Source organism: Phocoena phocoena, chromosome 3, assembly GCF_963924675.1.
Source record: "Phocoena phocoena chromosome 3, mPhoPho1.1, whole genome shotgun sequence".
NCBI lineage: Eukaryota > Metazoa > Chordata > Mammalia > Artiodactyla > Phocoenidae > Phocoena > Phocoena phocoena.
Window position 1 is genome coordinate 36,291,888 of NC_089221.1, and position 23,339 is coordinate 36,315,226.

Consider the following 23,339-nt stretch of genomic DNA (forward strand, 5'->3'; position numbering starts at 1 on the left):
CTCATGTTGCTTTTATGCTCACCCTTGCTTTTTAAAAAAAATCTTACCCCTTTTCAATGTATATAATTAGCTACATATGATATAGCCTATAATCTTTTGCAGAATATGTCAGCATATAAGTAAATATTAAACCGATATTAAATGAGCTCTCCTGAGGAAATTCACACAACTTTAATCATTTTCTTTCTCTAGAGAACTTCCAAATCTACCTGACCTCTCTCCAGAGCTTTCAGTTGCCTGCAGGACCTCTCTTCATGTCCCTGTTCCACAGATACATCAAACGCCACGTGACTAAAATGGAACTTAATCACTCCCACCAAAAGCAGACTTCAGTAATACCCCCTAATTCACTTTCACTCAACTCCCTGGAGGCCAGTCTACAAATAGTAGCTAGAGGGACCTTTTAAAATAAAAATGAGATCTAACCCTTCTTGACTTACAACCCAACATTTGCACTTAGATAAAACCTGAATAATTTTTTTAAATTAATTTATTTTATTTATTTATTTTTGGCTGCATTGGGTCTTCTTTGCTGTGCATGGGCTTTCTCTAGTTGCAGCGATCGGGGGTTACTCTTCGTTGTGGTGCGCAGGCTTCTCACTGCGGTGGCTTCTCTTGTTGCGGAGCACAGGCTCTAGGCACGTGGGCTTCAGTTGTGGCACACCGGCTCAGTAATTGCGGCTCATGGGCTCTAGAGCACAGGCTCAGTAGTTGCGGTGCATGGGCTTAGTTGCTCCTTGGCATGTGGGATCTTCCCGAACCAGGGCTCAAACCCGTGTCCCCTGCATTGGCAGGTGGATTCTTAACCACTGCACCACCAGGGAAGCCCCAAACTCAAATTCTTAACCACAGCCTATAAAAGCCATACAACCTGCCCCCATCTACCTCTCCAATGTCATCTTCTACCTCTCCAATGTCATCTCCTAACCCTCTCCTCCTTGTTCAGGACAACTTAGCTACGCTGGCCTTTTTAATGTTTTTTAAGAAAGCTGTATCACATGTCAGAACCCTTGCACTGTTCCTTCTGCCTAGCATGTCCTTTCCCTGGCTCATCACATGGCTGGTTCTTTGGCACCGTTAATATCTCAGCACAAATTTCTAACTTCCTCAAAGGCCTAACTTGACCAGTTAAAGTTGTTCCCAACCATCTCCCAATCACTTTTTAACCATTTCATCGTTTTTCTTCATAATATCTATTACTATCAAAACTGTTCTATTTATTTACTTGCTTTTAGTCTTTTCCCACTAGGACATAAACTCAATCAGAGCAGGGCCCTCATCTGTCTTATTCACAGTTCTATCCCTGGCACCTAAAACAATACTTGGCCAATAATAAGGGTGCAATAAATTTTTTTTAATGATAAATATATAAGTAATATATAAGAATATATAAATGAATTTTAAAATTCTTGCTCCTCCTGAATTTGCAATTTGAGTTAATGGCATCTCAATGTTAGCAATATTTGATTTCTCAGTGGTTCCCTTTACATCCAAGTAACAAGTCCTGTTGATTTAGTCAGTCTCCCCCATAAATCTGGCTCCTCCTTTTCCTATTTCAGGCCTCAACTTTCCCCTCCATTCCTGTAGACTGTCTGGGACCTTTTTCCAATTTTTCCCCTCTCCAATCCATTTCCAGTACTGCCCTCACAAGTAACTTTCCACAACCCGACCATACCAACCGCTTTACATCACTTGTCTACATACTTGTTAAACGGCAATAAATATTCATAGCAATAAATATATTTATATTGCAGCTATACGTATCATATATATGCATGATATCAACTTGCTATTTCTGAAAAAAACAAGTGCAGATACACAGTTGGAAAACATATTTTCTGATAACAATTGGAAAAAGGTCTTTATCTTTAGCCAAGTTTTCTTTTTTTTTTAACAGCTCATTGGGGTATAATTGTTGTTTAGATTATTTAAATAATCAAGCATACACAAGAAACAGTAGAAATGTCTAAAGTTCCTGGCATCATAAAAAAAAAAATCCAGCTCCAACCTAAATTTCCAGCCTCATCTCTACTGTCCTATTCCTGTTTGTGTTTTCACTACCCAGCACATTACATCCGAGTACATTTAACGATCAAAAAGCCACAAGTTTGTTCTTGACATAAACGGGAATCTCATTTTTCAAAATGCGCTATCTAGTTACAGAAAAAGCCTCATCAAAACAACAACCAACATCTTAAACTCACACAGCAAGCAGTTCTGAGCTGAAAAGTCGTGGAAATGAGGACAATCAACGGCCCTTGTGCTTTTGATTTGCCAAAATGGTCGGAGTAGAAACGTCTGCGCCTGCCCACGACTGCTTCTCGAGGAATTTGTCTTGAGTTTAACAAATTACCAGCAAGTTATGTTTCTCGATGAAAGAAAACAATTATAACCGAAAGGAATAAGGCCACAGGGAGAGTATTTGGCGGTCTTTCGTCGAGTCAGAGGAGCGGAGGAGCAGCAGCAGCAGCAGCAACAGCTCTGACCCCGCAGAGGAAGCGATGGCAAACAGCTGCGATTCAAACCTTCCCGCATCCTAGAAAAGCCGCCCCACTTTACAAATGAAGACCGGAAGTCCCGACCTGACCGCGCCCTCCGCTCGCATTGGGGGGCGGGACCGGAAGTAGGGTAGGCGGGGGCTCCCAGTCCGGAAGCTGGTCCGCTCCTCTCCGGTTTTTACTTCCGGTACCCCACAAGGAGCTGGTCTGACCTGGTTGTTTCAAGCCTGGTTGGGACTTGCATTCTGATGGTCTATCCGAGATAGCTACAGAGGTATAATTTAGTGGAGTAATGCTTATTTAAATAATCTAAGCAGTTATACGTCAATAAAGCCGTTAAAAAATTGGGCAAAGATAGAGACCTTTTCCTAGTTTGGTATCAGAAAATGTCTTTCAACAGTTTCTCTGCACCTTTTAAATCTTTTTCTACAATGGCAAGTGGACGCGTCTGCTATATTTATTTCTTTCCATTAAAACAAGTATTTATGGAGAGCCTTTTACGTGCCGGGCGTGCTGGGGATAAAGCAGCGAATGAGACCCGGGTTGAGGATGGGGGCTGGAGATTAACTGGAAAGAAACGACTGGACAATAATTTGATCACAGTTGTGATAAGTGTTCCTAAGATAAAATACAGAGGTCTGTGGGAGTATATAGTGGGCAGACCTAACCTAGACTGAAGAAATATTTTCACTGAAATCCAAAGGCTAAGTAGGTGTTAGCCAAGTAGAGGTAACAGCCTAGTGTTAAGGCTCTGAGGCCCAAAGGAAAGATCTGGCCCCTTAAAAGGGCTGAAAAAAAAGCCAGTTTGGTTTAAGAATGATTAAAGAGAAGAGAGAGGCTCTTCTTAGGGGAGAGAAGCCTGAAATTGGGCTATAGAGGTAGGTAGTACAGATATATGAATTATGGACTTTATCTTAATAGCAGTGGTAAACTACTACAAGGGCTTTAAGCAAAAGGTGGCAGCCCTAAGGGATTGAAGTATAGCTCCTTAAATTCATCTCCATTTTTAAAAGTCTTATATGCAAATTGACCTCAATCTTATGTAAAGTGTAATAAGGGCATCCTCAGACAGCCATGTTTTCATTGATCTGTAACATCAGTTTTATTACACAGTGCTAACTTAGGTCCTATCCAACTCCCACCTTTTCCCCCTCCATTGTATAAGAACCTCCTATATATAAATTCTGTCTACTACAGAGGGGTTTTGTGGTGCTTTTTGTACTTTAGAAAAATTCCTGGAACTGCTGAATAGAGAGTGGATTGTAGGATGTGAGAACAGACGCGTGGAGCCCAGTAAAAGGCTTTTGAAAGAGCAACAGGAGAGTTGATGGCAGTTCAGACTCAAGACTGGACAGTGAGAATGGAGAGCATAGCTCCAAGAAATATTTAGATCAACTCTTTGGTCTTGGGGATGATTTAAGGGTAGGAGTGAAAAACAATTCCAGGGGTTTCTGATTGGGGAAAGTGAGTAGGTGTCAGTGCCATCAATGAGAGGGGAATGTAAGAAGAGTAAACTTAGCGAATAGTATGACAAATTTTGTGAGACCTCCCAGTGGAAACAAGTTGGTAAAGGTCTAGAATCAGGAGATTAGAAATAAATATGGAGGTCAATGGTGATATATGCTAACTGAAGCTTCAGGAGAAGATGAAATAGTCCAAGGAAATTGTGACATGAGAAAAGAATGCTTAGGACTGAGCTTTGAGGAACACCAGTTCTTACAGATTAGGTAAGGGAAAAGAATCCCCCCAAACACTGAGAAACAGCACAAAAGCTAGAAAGCAAGCTATTGTATTCTAGATGCCTGGGTGTATTCAATTTTGGTGTCTTGCCTAGAGAACAAGCTAAAGAATGAAGTCTTTATTCAACTTAATGACATGGACATCATTATTGACTAATGAGGTCTGTTGTATATAGTGGTGGCAGAAGCTATAGTGGGTTTGAAGAGCAAATGGGTAAGGAAATGGAAAAAAATGGGAAAACACTTGAGAAGTCTGACTAGGAACCAAAGATAGGACTGTAGTTGGAGAGAAATGTAAGGGCCAGATTTCTTTTGATGAGAGGAATGGCATGGTCAACAGCTCATGCAAAGGGCCGATGCAGAAAGATTTTTAAAAAAATTACAGACCAAGTAACAACAGAGTTCATGAGAGGGAGAGGGCATGGGATTCAAGCACATGTTGAGTAACTGGTTTTTAATAGGTGGAGGGATACTTCTTATACAGGAAGAGGAGGAATGAAGTACATGCAGATGCATTTGTATACATTTGTCTGGTGGCTTTTTTTTTTTTTTCCAGTGAAGCAAGTCTTTAGGGAATAAAGGGGCAAGCAGAGTAGGGAGGGTTTGAATTAAACAAGAGAATGAAGAAATAGTAAGATTACAGGCAGCACTGACAGCCTAAATGAAGGTGGTGACTCTGAATTTATAGCAGTACAAACCTACCAGAAACATGACCTCCAGATGCTTGGATGCAGCAGCAGTGTCCAGTTCATCCAGGGCTGGCATTTTGCTAGGCTTACACACTACAGCAGTAGCAGACATGACCTTAAATTATTTACATCTGCTAAAGTCTAGTCAGCCAAAGACCACCAGGCTCAAGCCTGTAGTCTGACAAAATATTTGACATGTAAGGAAGGAAGCACACTTCAGAGGAAACACAAATGGTGCTCTCCACAGGGGGAGGAGGGCGTCATCGCTGTAAGGTTTGGGTTCCTGCTGAAGAATTCTGAGGAGGCTCTAAGGGAAGAGAGACCACTTCCTGGTTGGATGCTGTTTCTGCACAGGATTAGAAGCAGGGTTTAACTGAGGGACTGGCTGTTATCATGAGGTGACTGCAGTTTAGCAATTGGGTATCCCCAGTAAAAGATGGGTGAGGATAGCAAAGCAGGTCTGGAGGCATCATTGTTAACAGAGCAGTGGTCACACAAAGAGGTGGTCATGGCCTTGGGGAAAAATGTTTCCTGTTAATTTGCAGCTGGCTTTACCTGTGTCTGTCCTCCCAGACTGATTAATAGGCAGGGCTACTTCCTTCTTTTTCAGTATGAGCTAATTTTCAGTCCTTCAGTCCTGGACAGGTTTTTACTCTTTTACACCAAGCATCCTCTCTCGATAAATGTGACGATTTTTTTATTAAACAAATTACAACTTAACCCATACTCTACTGTCCTCCCTGCAGGTAAGATTGAATGAAATACCTAATCATAGAATTGCCCCTGCTTTCTGACAGCATCTAAGCTAGAGTGTACCTCCGGTTTCTTAGGCCCTCTCCCAAATTATCCAACCAAAGCCCAAATCCTTTAAGTTCTTTTGAACACCCTCTTACTGACATACCCCACAGTTCCCCATGGTGTACATTCTGCCTCACGACAACAAGTACTAAACCCAGCACATTCAGGTACAGGTATGGTCCTGATAGTCCTTGGTTGAAGAGCACTGACAATACAGAGGGTCTGAGTTGATGACACAACTGCCAGGTTCAGACTAATATTTGCACTTTGTTACCAGACACAAGACTAACATTCACTGGCACCTTTGTGTCCTTGCTCATTAAAGATTTGTACTAATAGTCCCTGTTACAAAAGACTTACTGATCCATATTTCTGTTGAAGATATGGCAATCCTAAAGGCCAGCTATCGTGGCACACGGCCAACTCTTCCTTTCAGTATGTACTGTTGCAGCTTTAAAGCATGTCCACACATTCTTTGAAGGCCTTCTATCTGATACAGCTTTATAGCAAGCCTCTCACTTAGAACCAAGACACTGTAGCAGAAGTAATGCTGCACGCAGCTTCCAAGGCAGCTTCTTCCAGGTCTTTTGCAATGGCCCCTCAACACCCAGCTGCCATGCTGCAAGAAGCCCAAGCCATGTGGACAGGCCTTGTGTAGGTGGGTCTGGTTGAGTGATGGCTTCAAGTCATCTCAGCCCGGTCATCAGCCATGTGAGTCAAGACGACTCCAGAAGATTAGAGCCACCAGCTGTTGGAGCCACCCCTCGTCCTTAGTTTTCCCAGCCGAGGCCTCAAAACACTGCAGGATAGAGAAAAGCCACCCCTATTGTACCCTGTCCAAATTCCTGAGCCACAGAAGCATGAGCATAATAAAACGCTTGTTGTTTGAAGACACTAAGTTTGGGTGGTTACTTAAGTAGCACTAGTAATTGGAACATACTGATCCTGCTGGTAGCTGTTTTGAGTACAGAAGTAGTTGGTGACAATGAGCTAGCAGATAAAACTGGGTGGTTATGCACAGAGCGACTGGGCAAAGTTTAAAGTATATTCAGTTAGCATATTCTTGGCCCCAGTCTAATGTCGGGCCCCTTCCCTACACCCCCTTCCCCCTATCCCTCAGACTTACAGTGAGCTCAATCTTTAGAGAATGGCAGATTAAAGTACTAGCCACCATGTTAGGAGCCATTCTGAAAAAAAGAGTTCTGACTATTACAATTTCCAAAAGCCCCAATTACATATATATTTCTCTTTTATAATAAGGACGCTAAAGAATTTTAATGTTTTATAATTGCTGTTTTTTTCTGAGTAGGTGTATATGTTATTGAAACTCTTGTTCAAAGAATATCTTCTATCCTAGTATAGTTTCTCTGATTTCAAATCTGAACTTTATGATGTCATGTAAAAAAGTTCAACAGAAATTCTTTAAAATACCAGGATACCATCCAAAAACTTAGAGGAAACAAAACTATTTAAATTTTATTTTTAAAGTCTAATTTTAATCCAGACCAAACAAACAAGCAGAAAAGTGAGAAAGCTGATTGTATAGGCAGACACAGATGTACCAAATGTAAAACAGTGGGTTATTAACAGAACTATTTACATGCATATTTACAAGCAATCCTTTTGTACATTAAGTTTTACTTTTAGTTAGTTGGAAAAAGATTTTTGACATTGGTAAAAATATTAATTAGGTAGGGCTGAGGTGGTACCACATTATAGTAATAAAAGTATTAGAAAAGTGATTCTCAAGGTATAGCAATTATAAAGCAGATGAAAACTTGAGTGACAAAGATCTAGTAAAATTCTCTAGTAAAAAAGTCAATGCAACTCATGCTATAAAACAAAAATGAGAAAGTCATATAAATAAAGCAGAATAATGTTCCAGGCTTTAGGGTAGTGAGGTTAGGTGAAAAAAACCAATTCTAGAATTGCAATAAATCCTCAGTGAAGAATCCTGGTTGTTTAGTTGGGAGTTCTTAGTCTTTTTTTTTAAAGCCATTTTAAAAGCCCTTGGTCTCAAATAGCATCTGGATATGTGAATCAGTTGTTAATGATATATTCTAAGACTTCAGTGCTAAAGATATTCATGATTCTGATTCCTATTTGAAACTCAATTCATTGAGACACTAAATGTAAAACTAAGTGAAAGCTATAATACTCATATCTAAAAAAGGATGCTACATTTTGCAGTAATATGTATTTCCAGGCTAAGAATTTTTCCCTCAAGAAAAGTAGAATTTAAAGGATAAGCTTCTAACCAGCTAGCAAAATTTACTTTCGACATTTTTCATTTTTTTCAAAATCGATTTTATTGCAGCCAAAACAGTGGAATTAACTGTACATAATAAACTATTATATATATATACACATTTTAAGTTATAGGGAATAAAGTTTATTTTGGCAGAGAGTGTTAAACAAAATTAAAGTTGCATACATTAGTAACATAACTCAACATCCTTAATTTGGTATAAGTGTGACACATTTTCTTGCTTTCCTGTGTTCTGCTAAGTCACCATAACCTAAACTGCTTTATAAAATTGATATGCTGAAATTTAATTTTACTGTTTTCGCTTACGCTCTGATTCCAAACAAAACTTTTCATAAGCTTCTTCTATCTCTGGGTCCATCTCATCATCAATATCATCCAAGTATCTGTGAAAGAAGCATATATGACAAGTTTAATGTTTTTTAATTCAGAAAATGTCTAAGATACTACACCATGAAAGTAAGTATGTGTCTCCCCATCCCCCATGACCCTTTCTACCAATATGTGACAAAACTATCTTACCAATCCTACCAATTGCTGATGGGTCTTTCTCCTTCTTCCTCCCCCATTTCTAGTACAAGGCCATATGTTGAAATGCCACAAGTTCATTAGGGCAAAGAGAATATAATGCTTACCAAACAAAACTTTAGAGGATAACCTGAAATTCAATGCCAAGGACAACTTTAATTTCCAGTAGTATACTGTCGGCAGGGCTGAACCTTCCTAATTGTGCTTGGAAGCACATCCCTGTATTTTTTTCTATTAAACTAGTACATAAAAGTATGTTAACATTAGAAAATCTTACACTGACATATAATTAAAATGTTACTACTTAGAGACAGAATAAAGGTGGTTCATTTTTTTTTAAACCTACAACACATGAGATGGGATAAAAAAAACTGAAGTCACAGACTTAATTTATTTCCACCCTCCACTTATGAAGAGGAGAATCCAAGTAGCATGTCCAAATTCACATGAATTGTTAACAGAACTGGAACTAAACCTCACAAGTTCTTGGTCCTTCCATATACAAAATGCAGTACAATCTAATGATAAATGAGTAATACAGTAAAAGTTTATTTTATTACAAAGAATGGCAGATGAAGATTGAGAGATGAGAACAGGACTATAATTTATATATGTCTATCAGTCCAAACATTTTTATATAATTATCTATGTTTTAATTTTAATCTTTTAACAGCTAAGCTTTGAGCCTTTTACTATGTGCCAGGGGGCTGTCTCAAGTATTTATGTATCTCATTTAGTTCTCAAAAAAACTCAAGGAGGGGTCTACTATTCCTATTTAATAGATGGAGAAACAGGCACAGAACTTACCTAAGATCTTACAGCATTAGAGTTACTTATTTAAAGTCTTAGGTATAATAATAGTATTTATTTTATAAAAACGAATTGTTTGAATATGCTACATTAATAGTTTTTCCACCTTAGCTATATTTAATTTTCAGAACCAGTGTTTTCTCTAATATGATTTTCTGAAAATTTTTGGTAAATAACTACTACATATATACCCACTATAACACCGTTAAATCAAAATGCACATTCTTTCATCATTTTTTCTAGTCTAAACTCCACCTACAAACTGTGGCCACAGAAATTTCACAAAGAAAGCGGCTAAAGATGAGAATGCCCTGGCAGTCCAGTGGTTAGGACTCCACACTTCCACTGCAGGGGGGCCGGGTTCAATCCCTGGTTGGGGAACTAAGATCATGCTGGCAAGCCGCGCGGCATGGCCAAACAAAGCAAAACAACACCCCCCCATAAAAAAACCCCAAGAAACAACCCAAAAAACCCCCAAAAATAAAGCAGCTAAACAGAACTTACGGATCACCACCCCCTGATAAATCTGTTCCATTTTCTTCATAATCTGGAAAAAAGTCTTCTCTTTCAAGTAACTCTTGATATTTCTCTTGGTAATCTATAAAAAATAAAAAATTTTAATGCTGAAAAATATTCATATGAAATGGCCAGTTATCCCTAAAAATTGTTTTAATATTATAGCGTTTCATTTAAGCAGATACATTTAAATAACAGTAAGGTTCCAACTACATATTTAAGAATATCTTTTACAAAACTTATATTCTAATTGGCTTGCTTTATCTCTCCCCGCCCCCAAAATATGCTCATAAATTATACAGTTGGCCCTTTAGGGTCACTGACCCTCCACACAATCGAAAATCCACATATAACTTAGCCCACCCTCCTTACACACGTTTCCTTTGTATTTGCGATTCAACCAACCCTGTGTAAGTACTGTAGCACATATTTAGTGAAAAAATCCACATATAAACAGACCTGTGCAGTTCAAACCTGTGTTGTTCAGGGGTCAAATGTATATTTAATATTCCTCTAAATATAAGATGGAAATCAAAGCCACTGTGAACATAACAGAGTACATTTCACACCCAGTGTGCATGCTGTTTACATTCTCTGCTGCTTCTTTCCATCAGACAAGATATTGTCCTAACTTGTTGGGGAAGAACATGTTTCTTCCATACTACTGTTTTTCCTTCCACAAGGAGGGATTTCAATCAAACCTCCTAGTTTCTGGCTCCCCAATTACTCCTTCCCAAGGAGGTAAAGTGAGCTCCCTGGCTAGCAGGTAAGAGCCATCATTGCTTGAAGTTTCTCAATCAGAGGAGGCTAACCTAGCAAATGTTCTGAGCATAGGAGATTTTCTTTTCTTCCCTCTCCTTAGAGACAGCTGGAACGTAGATACCTGATAAATGTTTCAGCTATACTATCCCTTGGTTGGGCTCTTCTAAGGCAGTAACAGGTGATATTATAGCTCTCCATCTGCCAACTGTCTTAAGCAGAGTTACCGAGTATCTTTAAAGATTAGCATGTGTGTATGAAGTCCTTACCTCTGAATAATATAATGGGTCAGTGTATATTAAAACTAGTTATCTTACAATTAGTTTCTTGTGAACAACAGCTACCTCAAATTTCGAGAGGATGATGTAATTACATTTAACTCGATAGAGACCATGTTTTTCCAAGATTGTCAGTCTCTGTAAAACTCTAATTCTAGCTTAAAGGGTTAGTGATATTTTGATACCCAATCTTGGCAATTTGGAGACAATTTTAACTATAAAACCTTTCTGCAACAAATGCTTAAGGCAACAGATAAAACATTCTTTTAAATATACGAATGAGTTCACACACACACACACACAATCAAGTCACCAGATGACAGAAACGAGAAGGGAACTGAAAGCCATACATAACTACTGCAGCTGGGAGGCTGATAGACCAGGTGGTATTATGAACAAAGGGCTTCGATTTTAAAACCCACAGAAGGTCAGAAAGCAAGGCCTTGAGTCCATGTGAAACAGAGAGATGGAATTCATGCCCCAAGTCCATCTCACCAACACAAAGGCTGAACATTCAAAGAACTGGTATTGCAAGCAAAAGGTGAACCAAGGAAAAACAAAAAACACCTCGGTGGCAAAGGGAGATGGCAAAGAAGCTTGGTTGTCTCTGCCTGGGTTTGGAGTGAGGACAGAAGTACTCTGAAGAAACTGGTTCCCCAGAGAATTTTTAACAATGGGCCTGCACTTCAAATTTCTATTATCCACGTAAAGAATCCCTACGACAAGAAAATAGAAACTTGTTCCAAGCCAGTATTACCCCTGTGGCTCCTGGCACAAGCAAATATAAACCCCCCTTTGGAGAGATGTTCCTACAATCCAAGCCACAAGTTTTTATAAACAAAAACAAACAGGCAGTTAAAACGCTGGAGCTGTCATGAAGGGCCATAGTATATGCAACTTAACTTCAAATGATTTAGAAAAAAAAAGTGAGTGTGGAGAGAACAAATAATAAATGGAGTAAACTGTTGAAGGTACATCTGAGTAAAAGGTAGATGGATGTTCTTTGCACAGTTTTTACTTTTATAACTTTACTGTAAGTTTGAAATCACTTCCACAAAAAAAGTTTAAGAAAGACAGTTAAATTTGAGATTGCAAAAAAAGAACACAACATAAATCATTTTGTATATGACAATTAGAAATAACAGTAGGATTAGAATTAAAAGAAAACAAAAGTATGAAGCAAAAATAAGCATGTTTAGAATGATGACAAAAAAAGGACTCAAAACTAAGATCAAGATACTTTGAACAAAATGCAGAAACAAAATTCAGTTTGAAAACCAAATTGAATTTCTATAAATAAAATAGTCACTAGAAATAAGTAGGAAAAACAGATTGGACAATGATGAAGATTGAAGAACCAAAATGAATCAAGGTAGCCTCAAAGAATAAGGGAAGAAGGAAAATTTGTCTCACCAGACATAGCAAGATTTACAGTAGGTAAGAATAATTAAGAATGCAGTATTGGTGTCAAGACAAACAAGAAGAAAGATCCACATTCATGGACACAGGAATAAGACACAAATCTATAGGGAGTTACATGGTACACAGAGGAATGTTTTGTCCAAGAGAGGAAGGATGACCTGTTACTGAGATGAGTAACTATAGAATATTTAAGTCCTACCATTTACCACATATAAAAACTAGCCAGATGGATTAAACACCTAAATATAAAAAGCAACAAGGTTTAGAAGACAATGGAATTTGATCATAGTAAGTCACAGAGAGCACAAACAAGACTTTAACACTCAAAGCTTCTATGTGACAACACATGAAACGGAAAGATAGCACATACTGGGAGAAACTAAGGATCACTTTCCAGGCCATGTAAGTAATTACAAATCAGTAAGAAAGACAAATGATCCAACAGAAATACAGGCAAAGGACACAAACAGGTGATTCTCAAACAAAGAAATCAGAGGTCAATAGAAACATGAAAAGAAATTCACTACCACTAGTAGGGAAATAAAAGTTTACAATTTCATACAAACAGACTGACAAAAAAATAGGTCTGGTATCAATAAGTGTTGCCAACAATGGGAAATAGGAACTTTCACATGTTGCTGGTGGGAATATTAAGTGGTATAATCATGATGGAAAGCAGTTTAGCAACATTTAGTGAAGTTGAAGATGCATGTAGCCTATAATGTAACAATTCTACTTCATTACTCTAAAGAAATTCCTGCATGTGCACAAAGATTCTTAAAGATGTTTGCACAGCACTGTAGGTAGTAACGAGTGTGAACCAACCAACCATCCACAAGTGTGAGGGGATCTATAAACTGTGGTTTACTATGAGTATGTTATTATTTGGCATTTAAAATGAATGAACTAAAGCTATATATATATCAATCAACATGAACACCAAAAATACCGAATAAAAAATAAGTCCCAAAAAGACGTGCACAATAAGGCACCATTTAGGTTAATACTGCTGTGTATGGTAACGCCTATCATTTACAGTCATACATGAAGTAAAAAGACAGCACAAGGACACCAATGTCAGGACAGTAATTACCTCTGTGGGGGGAAGTTATGGAAGGACTGGACTTGAAGGTGAGGTATCAATTATAGAAACAGAGAATGGTTATTACTATCTATAAAGGGTTTTATTTCTTTGAAAAGACCCAAAGTATATATTGATAAGTGAAATTGGTTCAATCTTGACAGTGAAGCAATATGCCCTTTTTTGTGTGTGGTTTCAATATTTTTGAATATTTCATAATTTAAAATTGAGAAGTTAAGCGGTTCTTCTTTCTACCCCTTTGTGCTAGAGGCATAGGACAGTCAGTGCCTGCTATCCAGAGGAAACAAATGGGAAAATTCTGATAAGCTGGTTTTAAGTTTGTTCAAAGTGGGGAAATGTTCTCTTGCTCACAGTGCAGTTCTGTTTATCACAATTAAAGCACTCATTCTATAAAACGGCTCTTTTCTGGGAAGGGAAGTGTGCAGAGATTTAGATTTTAATTAACTGACCCACCAAATATTAGTAAGATCCACAATTCTTAGCATCTGCAAGTATTAACCTGTACCAATGAAAGCTGCTGACTATATAGTGAACTACAACCATCTTTCCCTTCTGCTTTAACTACCTGAAAGTTTAGAGTATAAAAACAAAATATTAGAGGAAATATAAAGTAAAAATGCTTGCATTTGAGGGATCTTCCAATCCTTCACTGTTAGGGTGACAAGACACTATATACTGAATCAAATGTTTGATGTGAAATGGTTCCAAGTGGTAACTGTAAGAATATTCTAGTGAGACAAACCTTTACCCTATATTTTAGAACGATGTGAACTCTTCAAAATGCTACAACTTTGTGCCAGTGAGGGTACGGTTTTCTGTAATTTACTATCTTACAAAAAAATGGTCAGAAAATGACTGAGACAACATACCTGGATCAGCGGCAGTGAAAGGAACACCATCAGATGTATAAAATGTTGGCTCATTCTAGGAGGAATCAGAGTGATTAAAACATGTTATCATTTCAGAATTGCTTTTTTAAAGCACATTAATTGAGCATGGCTGATTTCATTCATCTGTACCTGATAATACAAAAACAAGCAAAAAACTAAATTCCTAGCAGCCATTTTCATTTCACTGGGAAAGTCTATGGTCTTCAGATTACTATTCTATTATCTCAAGTTCTTGTGGGTCTAACCCCACCGTCTGCTGCCTGTCACACCCTTGGTGACTTGGTGCGTTGTGCGCTGTGATTTAGCGTCAGCTGATTTTTAGTTGTGGTTCCCACCCCCTGCAACCATTTTTTTCTTTAAGTATTTCCAAGACTGGATTGTAAGAGCATTCCTCCATAGTTTCTTTCTGTTTGATCCTGTCGAGAGCTTCAGGGCATCACTGGCCTGGTAACCATTTTCGTTTTCTTAATTTACTTTACTACAAAATGCCAAGTAAAAGTTTGAAATGCAGGCCTTTGATCATGAATTCTCTGGAAAAACTGCTTTGAGGAATCCCTACACTCACCCAAGTCCAAGTCAAGCCTTATTCATTTCCCTTGCCATTGAATGGCTCTTTGTCTAGTCTACCCTTTCACTGAGGATTCCTTCCATGGCTGCCATGTGACTCTAAGCCAGTGAAAAGAGTTATTAGGTATTAAATTCTGAGATAAGTTTATGTAACTTATCTACAAATTGCCAAAATTGAATTCAAGCAATAACCAAATTTAAAATGCAAACACTGGCATACCATAAAATAATTAGGATCATTTTCAGGTGTTGCTTCCCTGTATGTTGAAGTTGCATGGACTCTACCCCAGTTACTTGACCGGAGTTCTACAAGCTTCAGGAGCATCTGTTTTACATCTCTGCAGACAAAAGTTGAAAATGAGTTAAAACGAGCAAGTGTCATCGTGCTCTAATATATCACAGATGCCTAAAACGTTGTTTCAAAAATTTAACATGCTTTGATATTCTAGACATTTCCTGTAATAACACAAATTTATCTTTTTAAAAAAATGCACATCACTCCTTTACTATACTGATCTGGAAAAAAGGATTTAGTACAGTTATGCTCAAACGCGTACTGGGCCCAAGTGGCAGGCCAAGCAACTGGAACATGATTCAGAAATCTGGCACAGTGAAAGACATACTTGGACGTGATCAAGAGGCATTTCACTACCATAAAATAATAAGGCAACGGAGGGATTCTAACACATGTGAGAGGATGAACTCCTACACCTTGGAAATCAAGGAGCTTATCCCATGTTGGTGTAAGGAATGGCTCATTTTCTGATGACCACACGTGGGAATATTTCAACAGTCATCAGAAACCCCAGAAGGTTTTTTTTTAATTATGTAATTTTAAAATCTACAAACAATAACTGCACTGTTGGTGGGAATGTAAATTGATACAGCCACTATGGATAACAGTATGGAGGTTCCTTAAAAATCTAAAAATAGAACTACCATATGACCCAGCAATCCCACTACTAGGCATATACCCTGAGAAAACCATAATTCAAAAAGAGACATGTACCACAATGTTCATTGCAGCACTATTTACAATAGCCAGGACATGGAAGCAACCTAAGTGTCCATCGACAGATGAATAGATAAAGAAGATGTGGCACATATATACAATGGAATATTACTCAGACGTAAAAAGAAACGAAATTGAGTTATTTGTAGTGGGGCGATGGACCTAGAGTCTGTCATACAGAGTGAAGTAAGTCAGAAAGAGAAAGACAAATACCATATGCTAACACATATATGTGGAATCTAAAAAAAAAAAAAGTTCTGATGAACGTAGGGGCAGGACAGGAATAAAGACGCAGATGTAGAGAATGGACTTGAGGACACGGGGAGGGGGAAGGGTAAGCTGGGACAAAGTGAGAGAGTAGCATTGATATATATACACTACCAAATGTAAAATAGACAGCTAGTGGGAAGCAGCTGCATAGCACAGGGAGATCAGCTCGGTGCTTTGTGACCACCTAGAGGGGTGGGATAGGGAGGGTGGGAGGGAGACGCAAGAGGGAGGGGTTATGGGGGTATATGTATACGTATAGCTGGCTCACTTTGTAATACAGCAGAAACTAACACAACATTGTAAAGCAATTATACTCCAATAAAGATGTTAAAAAAATTTTTTTAAATTATATACTTTTTTGTAAAAGTAAATACAACACATAAGCACCAGGATTGATCCCAATCTTCTGCAGGCAGGGAGGAAATATTTGTTTCAATTGCCACGCATATTACATTCATTCTCCACTGGAATGACTAGAGCCACCCAGTCACCTGACTACAGAATAATACAGGACTGGCCCCTGGGAACATAAATAGGCTCTCTTGTTTTCCCTCATCGGTCACGCCTAACATGGTTCCCCCCAACACTTACTCAAGCAGGTCCTTAGTAATAGACAAAGCATTAGCAACCCCCCCCCCAAATTACTTCCTGTCCACCCTCTTGGACAAGTCTTCCCTTGCTTGGACTGACAACCCTGCCCCAGAGGTGCCATTCTGACTAGACTGCATGAAGGGAGTGGGTACAAGAGAAAAAAATGGCTAATATGAAATTGGGAGCCACTGGTCCCCATCTGGAGCTACAACTTACAGATGCGGTCAGTTTGATATGTGTAGGGGAGAAGTGCAGAGGAATGGGATGGGCAGGGAGGGTGTCCTTGGGAGTAGTTTGTCTGCTGCTTGCCCTCCCTTCTTGGCCTTGCCCTGGGCAGCCACAGAGTCCATGGCTTTACACACAGTCTCCTCATCCCCCAGGAACTGCACAGGCGTGACGGGCTTCATGTTCTTGTCCAATTCACAGTCAGCAGGCTCAGCTCCATGATAAGCTCTTCAGAGACCCTCTCTGCTTGACAATGCCCCTGGAGGCTGGTGCCACGGGCTACAGCCAATACCCGTTTCCCCTTCTTGATCTGGGAAACTATTTCTTCCTTCCAAAAGGGCAGAGCTCTGGTAATAGTATCCTTCAGACTCTCACGGGAGGGTAGCTAATATCCAGTGAGGTCTCCATGCCTTCGATTCTCACTGACGTTGCTGTGGAAGGGATGACTGGGCTCCACTGGAGGTAGTGGGACTTCAGAGGAGCGCCTCCAGATCTTCACTGGGCCTCGCTGCACTTGGCAGCGGTTTCTGCTTTACTGAGGCCAGAGCCCTCACTGCCGCCCACTGAGGAGCCTGTCCTTGCCTCTGAGAGCCGCATTTGGTCAACGGCACCCAGCACTGTCCAGAGGGTCTGAAGTGCTCTCTTACGCACTGAGGTGAAGTCTACATGCTCGCACCCCACTGCCTGGCTCCTGCTGTCTTTTTTTTTTTTTTTTTTTTTTAAGACAGGCTTGAAATTTATTCCATATAACTGTGGCTATATATGGTTCTTAAAGGCAGTGCGATCCTGCTAACACTTTTATACCTCCAACTGGACTTACAGTAGTACTTTACCCAAATATTTATTGAGCTTAAAAGTATAAATCATTTTATTTTTTAAGGGACTCATATTCCCACAGGAATATCTTAACTTCTTCCATTCATAAGCATAATTGAAGAAAAGTGGCTAGGTGAGCAGAAGCCATAGGTTAAAAAAAATTTCTGTAGATTTCTAAAGAGTATTCTGATGAAGCACAACAGATTAAAAACAACCCCAAAGAAAAAGCAAGGAATTGAGATCCACTGGCTATCTATATTACTTCTTTTCCTACCTGCTGCAATTTGCGTCTAGGACAACATTTTCAATTCTCTGAATAACTTCTTCCATATCAGTCTTTCCTTTTTCCTTCCAGGCATCTTCTAAAACTGACCCTGTCAACTAAAAAAGCAAGTATCAGTAAAATAAAGAATTCAATAAAGTACAGAAATTCTAAAAAGATATTAGTAGCAGTTCAAGCATTCTTTAAACAAGATGAATTTAGCAAGTTAAACATTCCTAATTATTTTTTACCATCTAATATTCAGGAATCGCTATACTTTTTCTTGACAGGAAAAAGGAATGAACTATAGCAGAAGTTTTATCATAGGCTTTATAGGCCAATGACTGTATGGCATGTTTGCTATATGACCAAGGCTATAAAATTTTAATCAACATATCACTTTTTGAAATATGCAACATCCAACAAGTGTAGAAACTCAGAATTTAAAAAACACAATCAGGAAAAAATGAGTTAAGGATATAAGCAGGTAATTCACAGAAACTAAAAAAATGGCTTCCAAACAAAAAAAGGCTTTAATTCACTAGTGATTTTAGTCACAGAAATGCAAATTAAAATGAGCTTTTTGTTTTTACTCATCACGATGACAAAATAAAACCTAGGATTGATTCTATCCATCACTGATAAGGATATGGGAAAAGAGGTATACTCATTCACTGTTGGTGGGAACACACTCTGATTCAGCGTTTGGAAGGGAAATTTGGCATTACTTATCAAATTAAGGTATACATGCTCACTGAGCCACCAAATCTATGGGTAAGAATTTAAGTTACATAAACAACTGCATATATAAAGATACAATGAAAGATTACTGACAGTGCTATAGTGGCTAAACTGAAAATAACTGCTCAAGGATGGAATGGATAAACAATGTGCATGCATACAATGGAACACTGGGAAGCTACTGAAGAAAGAGCCATGCAAAAATCCAAGATCTTCATTTGGTGGTAAAAAAGCAAGCCACATCAGAGTAAGATCTTACGGGAGCACACATGCAGATAGAGGAAGAGAAAGAAAGGGACTTTACGTATGGGGTGGAGTGAAGGACTTCCACTTTTCACTTTTAAATTTCTTATGTTAAACAATAAGTATATATTGCCTTTCCAATATTAAATTCGAGAGTAAAGTAAAATGTCAATATTTAACTTAAATAACTTACTCTTGGATCTATTTGTGCATTATATGTACTTTCCTTCCTCTAAATTATATACTAAAGGGATGAAACAGTTACATTTTAAGAAAAAAATAAGTAAAACCGACCTTCAGTAATTTTACTGCACAAATTAAGTTGTCATCCAGAGGATTAGAAAAGAGGGCATTCAGCAACTCCCGAAGACCGACCTGAAGAATGTCTGCCCTTGTAACCTGTCCATTTGTTCCTTTGATCTTTTGGGGAAAAGAAAATGAAAAGCAACTATGCCAAAATATAACACAGATATACAAATGGTCTAACAAAGTGCTGGCAAAATAAGTGTTTTAAGTTAAACAATACAAAACATATGGTCAGGGTCTTCCCTGGTGGCACAGTGGTTAAGAATCTGCCTGCCAATGCAAGGGACACAGGTTTGAGCCCTGGCTGGGGAAGATCCCACATGCCGCGGAGCAACTAAGCTCGTGCTCCACAACTACTGAGCCTGCGCTCTAGAGCCCGCGAGCCACAACTACTGAGCCCACGTACCACAGCTACTGAAGCCCGCATGCCTAGAGCCTGTGCTCTGCAACAAGAGAAGCCATGACAATGAGAAGTCCGCGCACCGTAAGGAAGAGTAGCGCCCGCTCGCCGCAACTAGAGAAAGCCCGCGCACAGCAACAAAGACCCAACACAGCCAAAAATAAATAAATAAATTTATATATTAAAAAAATATATACGGTCAGGATAATTTAAGCCTCCTTTAATATTACTGCTTCATAAAGCAGTCTCTAGCCTATTAACACCTTTTTGGGAACACAGAGCTTTTTTCTGCTTTTTATACTATTTAAAAATACTCTAACTTGCATCAGAATAGAATATGTATCTCAGCTCTCCGGCTTGAAGAACTGTAGGTTCAGGAGCCATGCCTTATCTTTATAACTTCCACCACACATATCATCATGACTTCTACATAGGAAGTTCAACTGCATTCTTAAAGTGACAATTCATTTAAGGTACATTTTATATTGGTGTTCTTATTTGGCTTATACAAAAATAAACTGAGAAAGATTACGGCATGAGATTTTGTTAAAAATTAAGGCCATCTGTGGTAAAAAGGCATAGTAAATTAGGCACGAGATTGGACAAAGACCTTTTAGATGCATTGACTGAGATGTACATTTGACGGTGGATTCGTGTGTCTTTTCAGTGGTATTTACAATACTAAGTCCTCAAATCAGAGTTTAAGAAGGTATACCGATATCTGGGACTAACTAGTTAAAAAAAAAAAATCAAGCAAATCCATTACAAAAGTAATATTCAGCACTTATGTTGCCTACCAACAAGCATATACTCAAGTATGCCACCAATTTAGCTGTAGACTTTGTACAAATACATTCTATATAGAAGATTAATATATAAAATAGGACCAAAAAAGAACTACTGCAGGTGAATCAGGTGAAAAAAAAACCAAACAAACACAGAAAACTCTAGTCTCTCCCCCTCTTCAAAGTTTTATGCTCTGCAGGGCAAGTTGCTTTTGGGTCACCACCTGAAAGTCAACGTACTAAATGTGCTAATATTTATGATACAAGGATTCAAAAAGGTGTGACTGTCTGTATTCCAAAAGCTTGAAATCACATGTAAACCATGGCTTTCCAAAAGTACATAAAGACTTTAAAATGCTTAGTAACTATCTCCCAACATTGCCCATGAACAGGAAGACAAAATGGTACATATGTTCCATTTGAGGACAGATACTACCATGAGTAGGTACTGAGACTATTTTCTTTATCTCCCATTTCACTTTTAATGTTATAAAAGAGTAAACACAAATCCCTTATTGAGATCAATTTATATTCTCAGGCTTTGTCAGTACTAAAAAGAAAAATTTCTCCTCACCTCCAGGTTAAGATAAAGTTCTCCCAGAAAGAGTACAAATGCATGGAATCGTTTTCGAGTCACTTCGTCCCCTTTTGCAGCTTGATCTTTAACTTCATATTCAGTCCGACATCTAATAAAGACATACCTTTTGTAATCTCACATTGCTTTGTTTTTTAAATAGTCAAACAAGATGACCATTTGTCAGTTTGGTTGTTCACAAGCAATACAGAGGCAAGTACAATGCACCAACACTCTGATTTTCTGTAATAAAAAGTGTTCCTGTCTATTGTAGCGATCAGAATATGTACTATCTTTTCATACAAAGATTCCCAGTCTTAAGAAACTGATGAGAATAGTTGAAAATAAACCTATTACTAGAACAAATTATAACAAGTTACAGCTACATAGATTTCATGAGGTTCGTTGTATATTGGCACTAAAAAACAAAACAAAAACCCTCACTGCCTCACCTTATTTATTGTCTCATAGGCTTTTAAAGAAAGCACTGTTTTTATGCGAAGTATCCCTAAAATATTCTGCTCTTGCTGAAATACGAACTTTGAACAGAGCTTTAAAAAAGATATATACAGATGACGTCCAACTAAGTTGAAAATGAATTCTTATTAAGCCCATTATTCTTAGAATTTCTATTATACAAATCAGAGAAGTGAAGTAAGAGAAGTCCCCAAATGAAACCACACAGAAACACAGAAGGCAATTAATCTGGTCTTTGTTTGGGTCTTTGTTTCTAATAGAGACTAAAGGAGTCAATTTATTTTCCCTTGTTTGATTTCTCCCTGACTTGGTGCATTCACCTTAGAGCTTACATAGTTCTTATTATCTAAAATAATCACAAGAAGCCTGTCATTGTGTATACCAATGAATTATGGTGTCAGCTACTGTTACTAAAATGGATTTTTAAAATGTACTTTTAATGTTCACCATTTTGGTGTTAAAGATTTTTTTATTTTTCTTGATAAGGTATAAGAACATTCTAGAAAAATCATGTGTTTTATAAAAATGATTTTGATAGTTCTCCTTTTAAAGACCAAGGGAGCAGCTTATGAAGGGTTAATGGCTTTCATACCTTAGGTACCAATTTAAAAAAATTTTCAAAAAGAACCTAAAAAGTCATTTCTTGTCCAAGAATTTACCTTGGTTCAGTTTATGTATCAATCATAAACCCAGCTTAGCCTAGTGTGCCAGTGCTTACAAGCTATATTAAATGAGCGACATCTGCTGTTTGAGTCAGACATGGAAAGATATTGGTTATCTTCTCATACATATTAATTCCTCATCAGAAAAAAAGTTGGGATATCTATAAATAGAACACTGGTTAATAATGGAAAGGATCAGTTAATTAATGCCAATTCAGTTATCCAAGCACCTTGTTGGCTGCTTTCCTTTCTGTCTTTCCTTTTATGACTTTTCAGGTAAGAGCTTCGATGAAATGACCTTTTTGTTTTATCAACGCCATTACTATTAGATTATATATTAATATATGTTAATGTATGTACAAATGCAAATCCCTACCCTTGTACATGGTTGATTATCTAGGTGAGAGGAAAGACTCTAAAACTTTAAGCTAAAGACTTTCAATTATAAAAGTAATACATGGCTATTTCAAAAAGGTTAAAACAGAAAAATATAAAGAATAAAGACACTGCAGCCCAGAAATAACTGCTGTGAAGGTAACTTCTATCTGTTTCAAAGTATTCCATATTTTTAAGTTAACAGAATTATGATCTTTTCACTTGTTATATGATTAGTGTTTTTCCATGTTGATAGCTTTGACAGTATCCTAGTACTAGAGAAGCACACACAGGGGATACAGAGTCAAAAGAGCCAGAAGAGTGATTCTCAACCATGACTACATAGTAGAATCACTTGGGGAGATTTATAAACCATGCCCACACTCTCCTTCAGTCTAATTATATCAGAATTTCCAAGACTGGAGGCTTAGCCCCATTTTAAGTCTCTAGGTAACTCTAAGGCAGAGCCAGGGGTGAGTAGCACAAGGGAAGATAAGCAAGCCTTTCTACCATCCTACCTCCTCAAAGTGCCAACTTTCACATCTTTCCAAAAGCTATAATTTGTACTTTAATGATTAGGTAAGGGTAGATATTTCTGTAACTTTGTCAGTTATATTTTTCCAAACTGCACCTATCCAGAGTCATTCCAAATACTTCTATTAAAAATAGAAATATTTCTGGCCTTTTTCTTACTCATTCCTAAGAGGCCTCTCTTTTCATATTAAATAAATGAGCTCA

At 38.1% G+C, this 23,339-nt stretch overlaps 1 protein-coding gene and 1 pseudogene across 2 annotated transcripts in view; both read right to left on the reverse strand.

Annotated features, from left to right (window-relative positions):
* Positions 1 to 7,192: 7,192 nt before the first annotated feature.
* Positions 7,193 to 23,339, reverse strand: part of PAIP1 (poly(A) binding protein interacting protein 1) — a 29,031-nt gene continuing 12,884 nt past the window's right edge. For both annotated transcript variants that reach the window (XM_065874144.1, XM_065874143.1), the window contains exons 5-11: positions 21,088 to 21,199; positions 19,317 to 19,442; positions 18,051 to 18,157; positions 15,083 to 15,200; positions 14,275 to 14,329; positions 9,833 to 9,926; positions 7,193 to 8,376 (exon numbers count right to left, since the gene is read on the reverse strand). In XM_065874144.1, the coding sequence (XP_065730216.1) occupies positions 8,283 to 8,376; positions 9,833 to 9,926; positions 14,275 to 14,329; positions 15,083 to 15,200; positions 18,051 to 18,157; positions 19,317 to 19,442; positions 21,088 to 21,199 (706 nt within the window). In that variant the 3' untranslated portion in view covers positions 7,193 to 8,282. The remainder of the gene's footprint in view (positions 8,377 to 9,832; positions 9,927 to 14,274; positions 14,330 to 15,082; positions 15,201 to 18,050; positions 18,158 to 19,316; positions 19,443 to 21,087; positions 21,200 to 23,339) is intronic.
* On the reverse strand, positions 16,960 to 17,848 carry LOC136121594 (phosphoglycerate mutase 1-like; annotated as a pseudogene).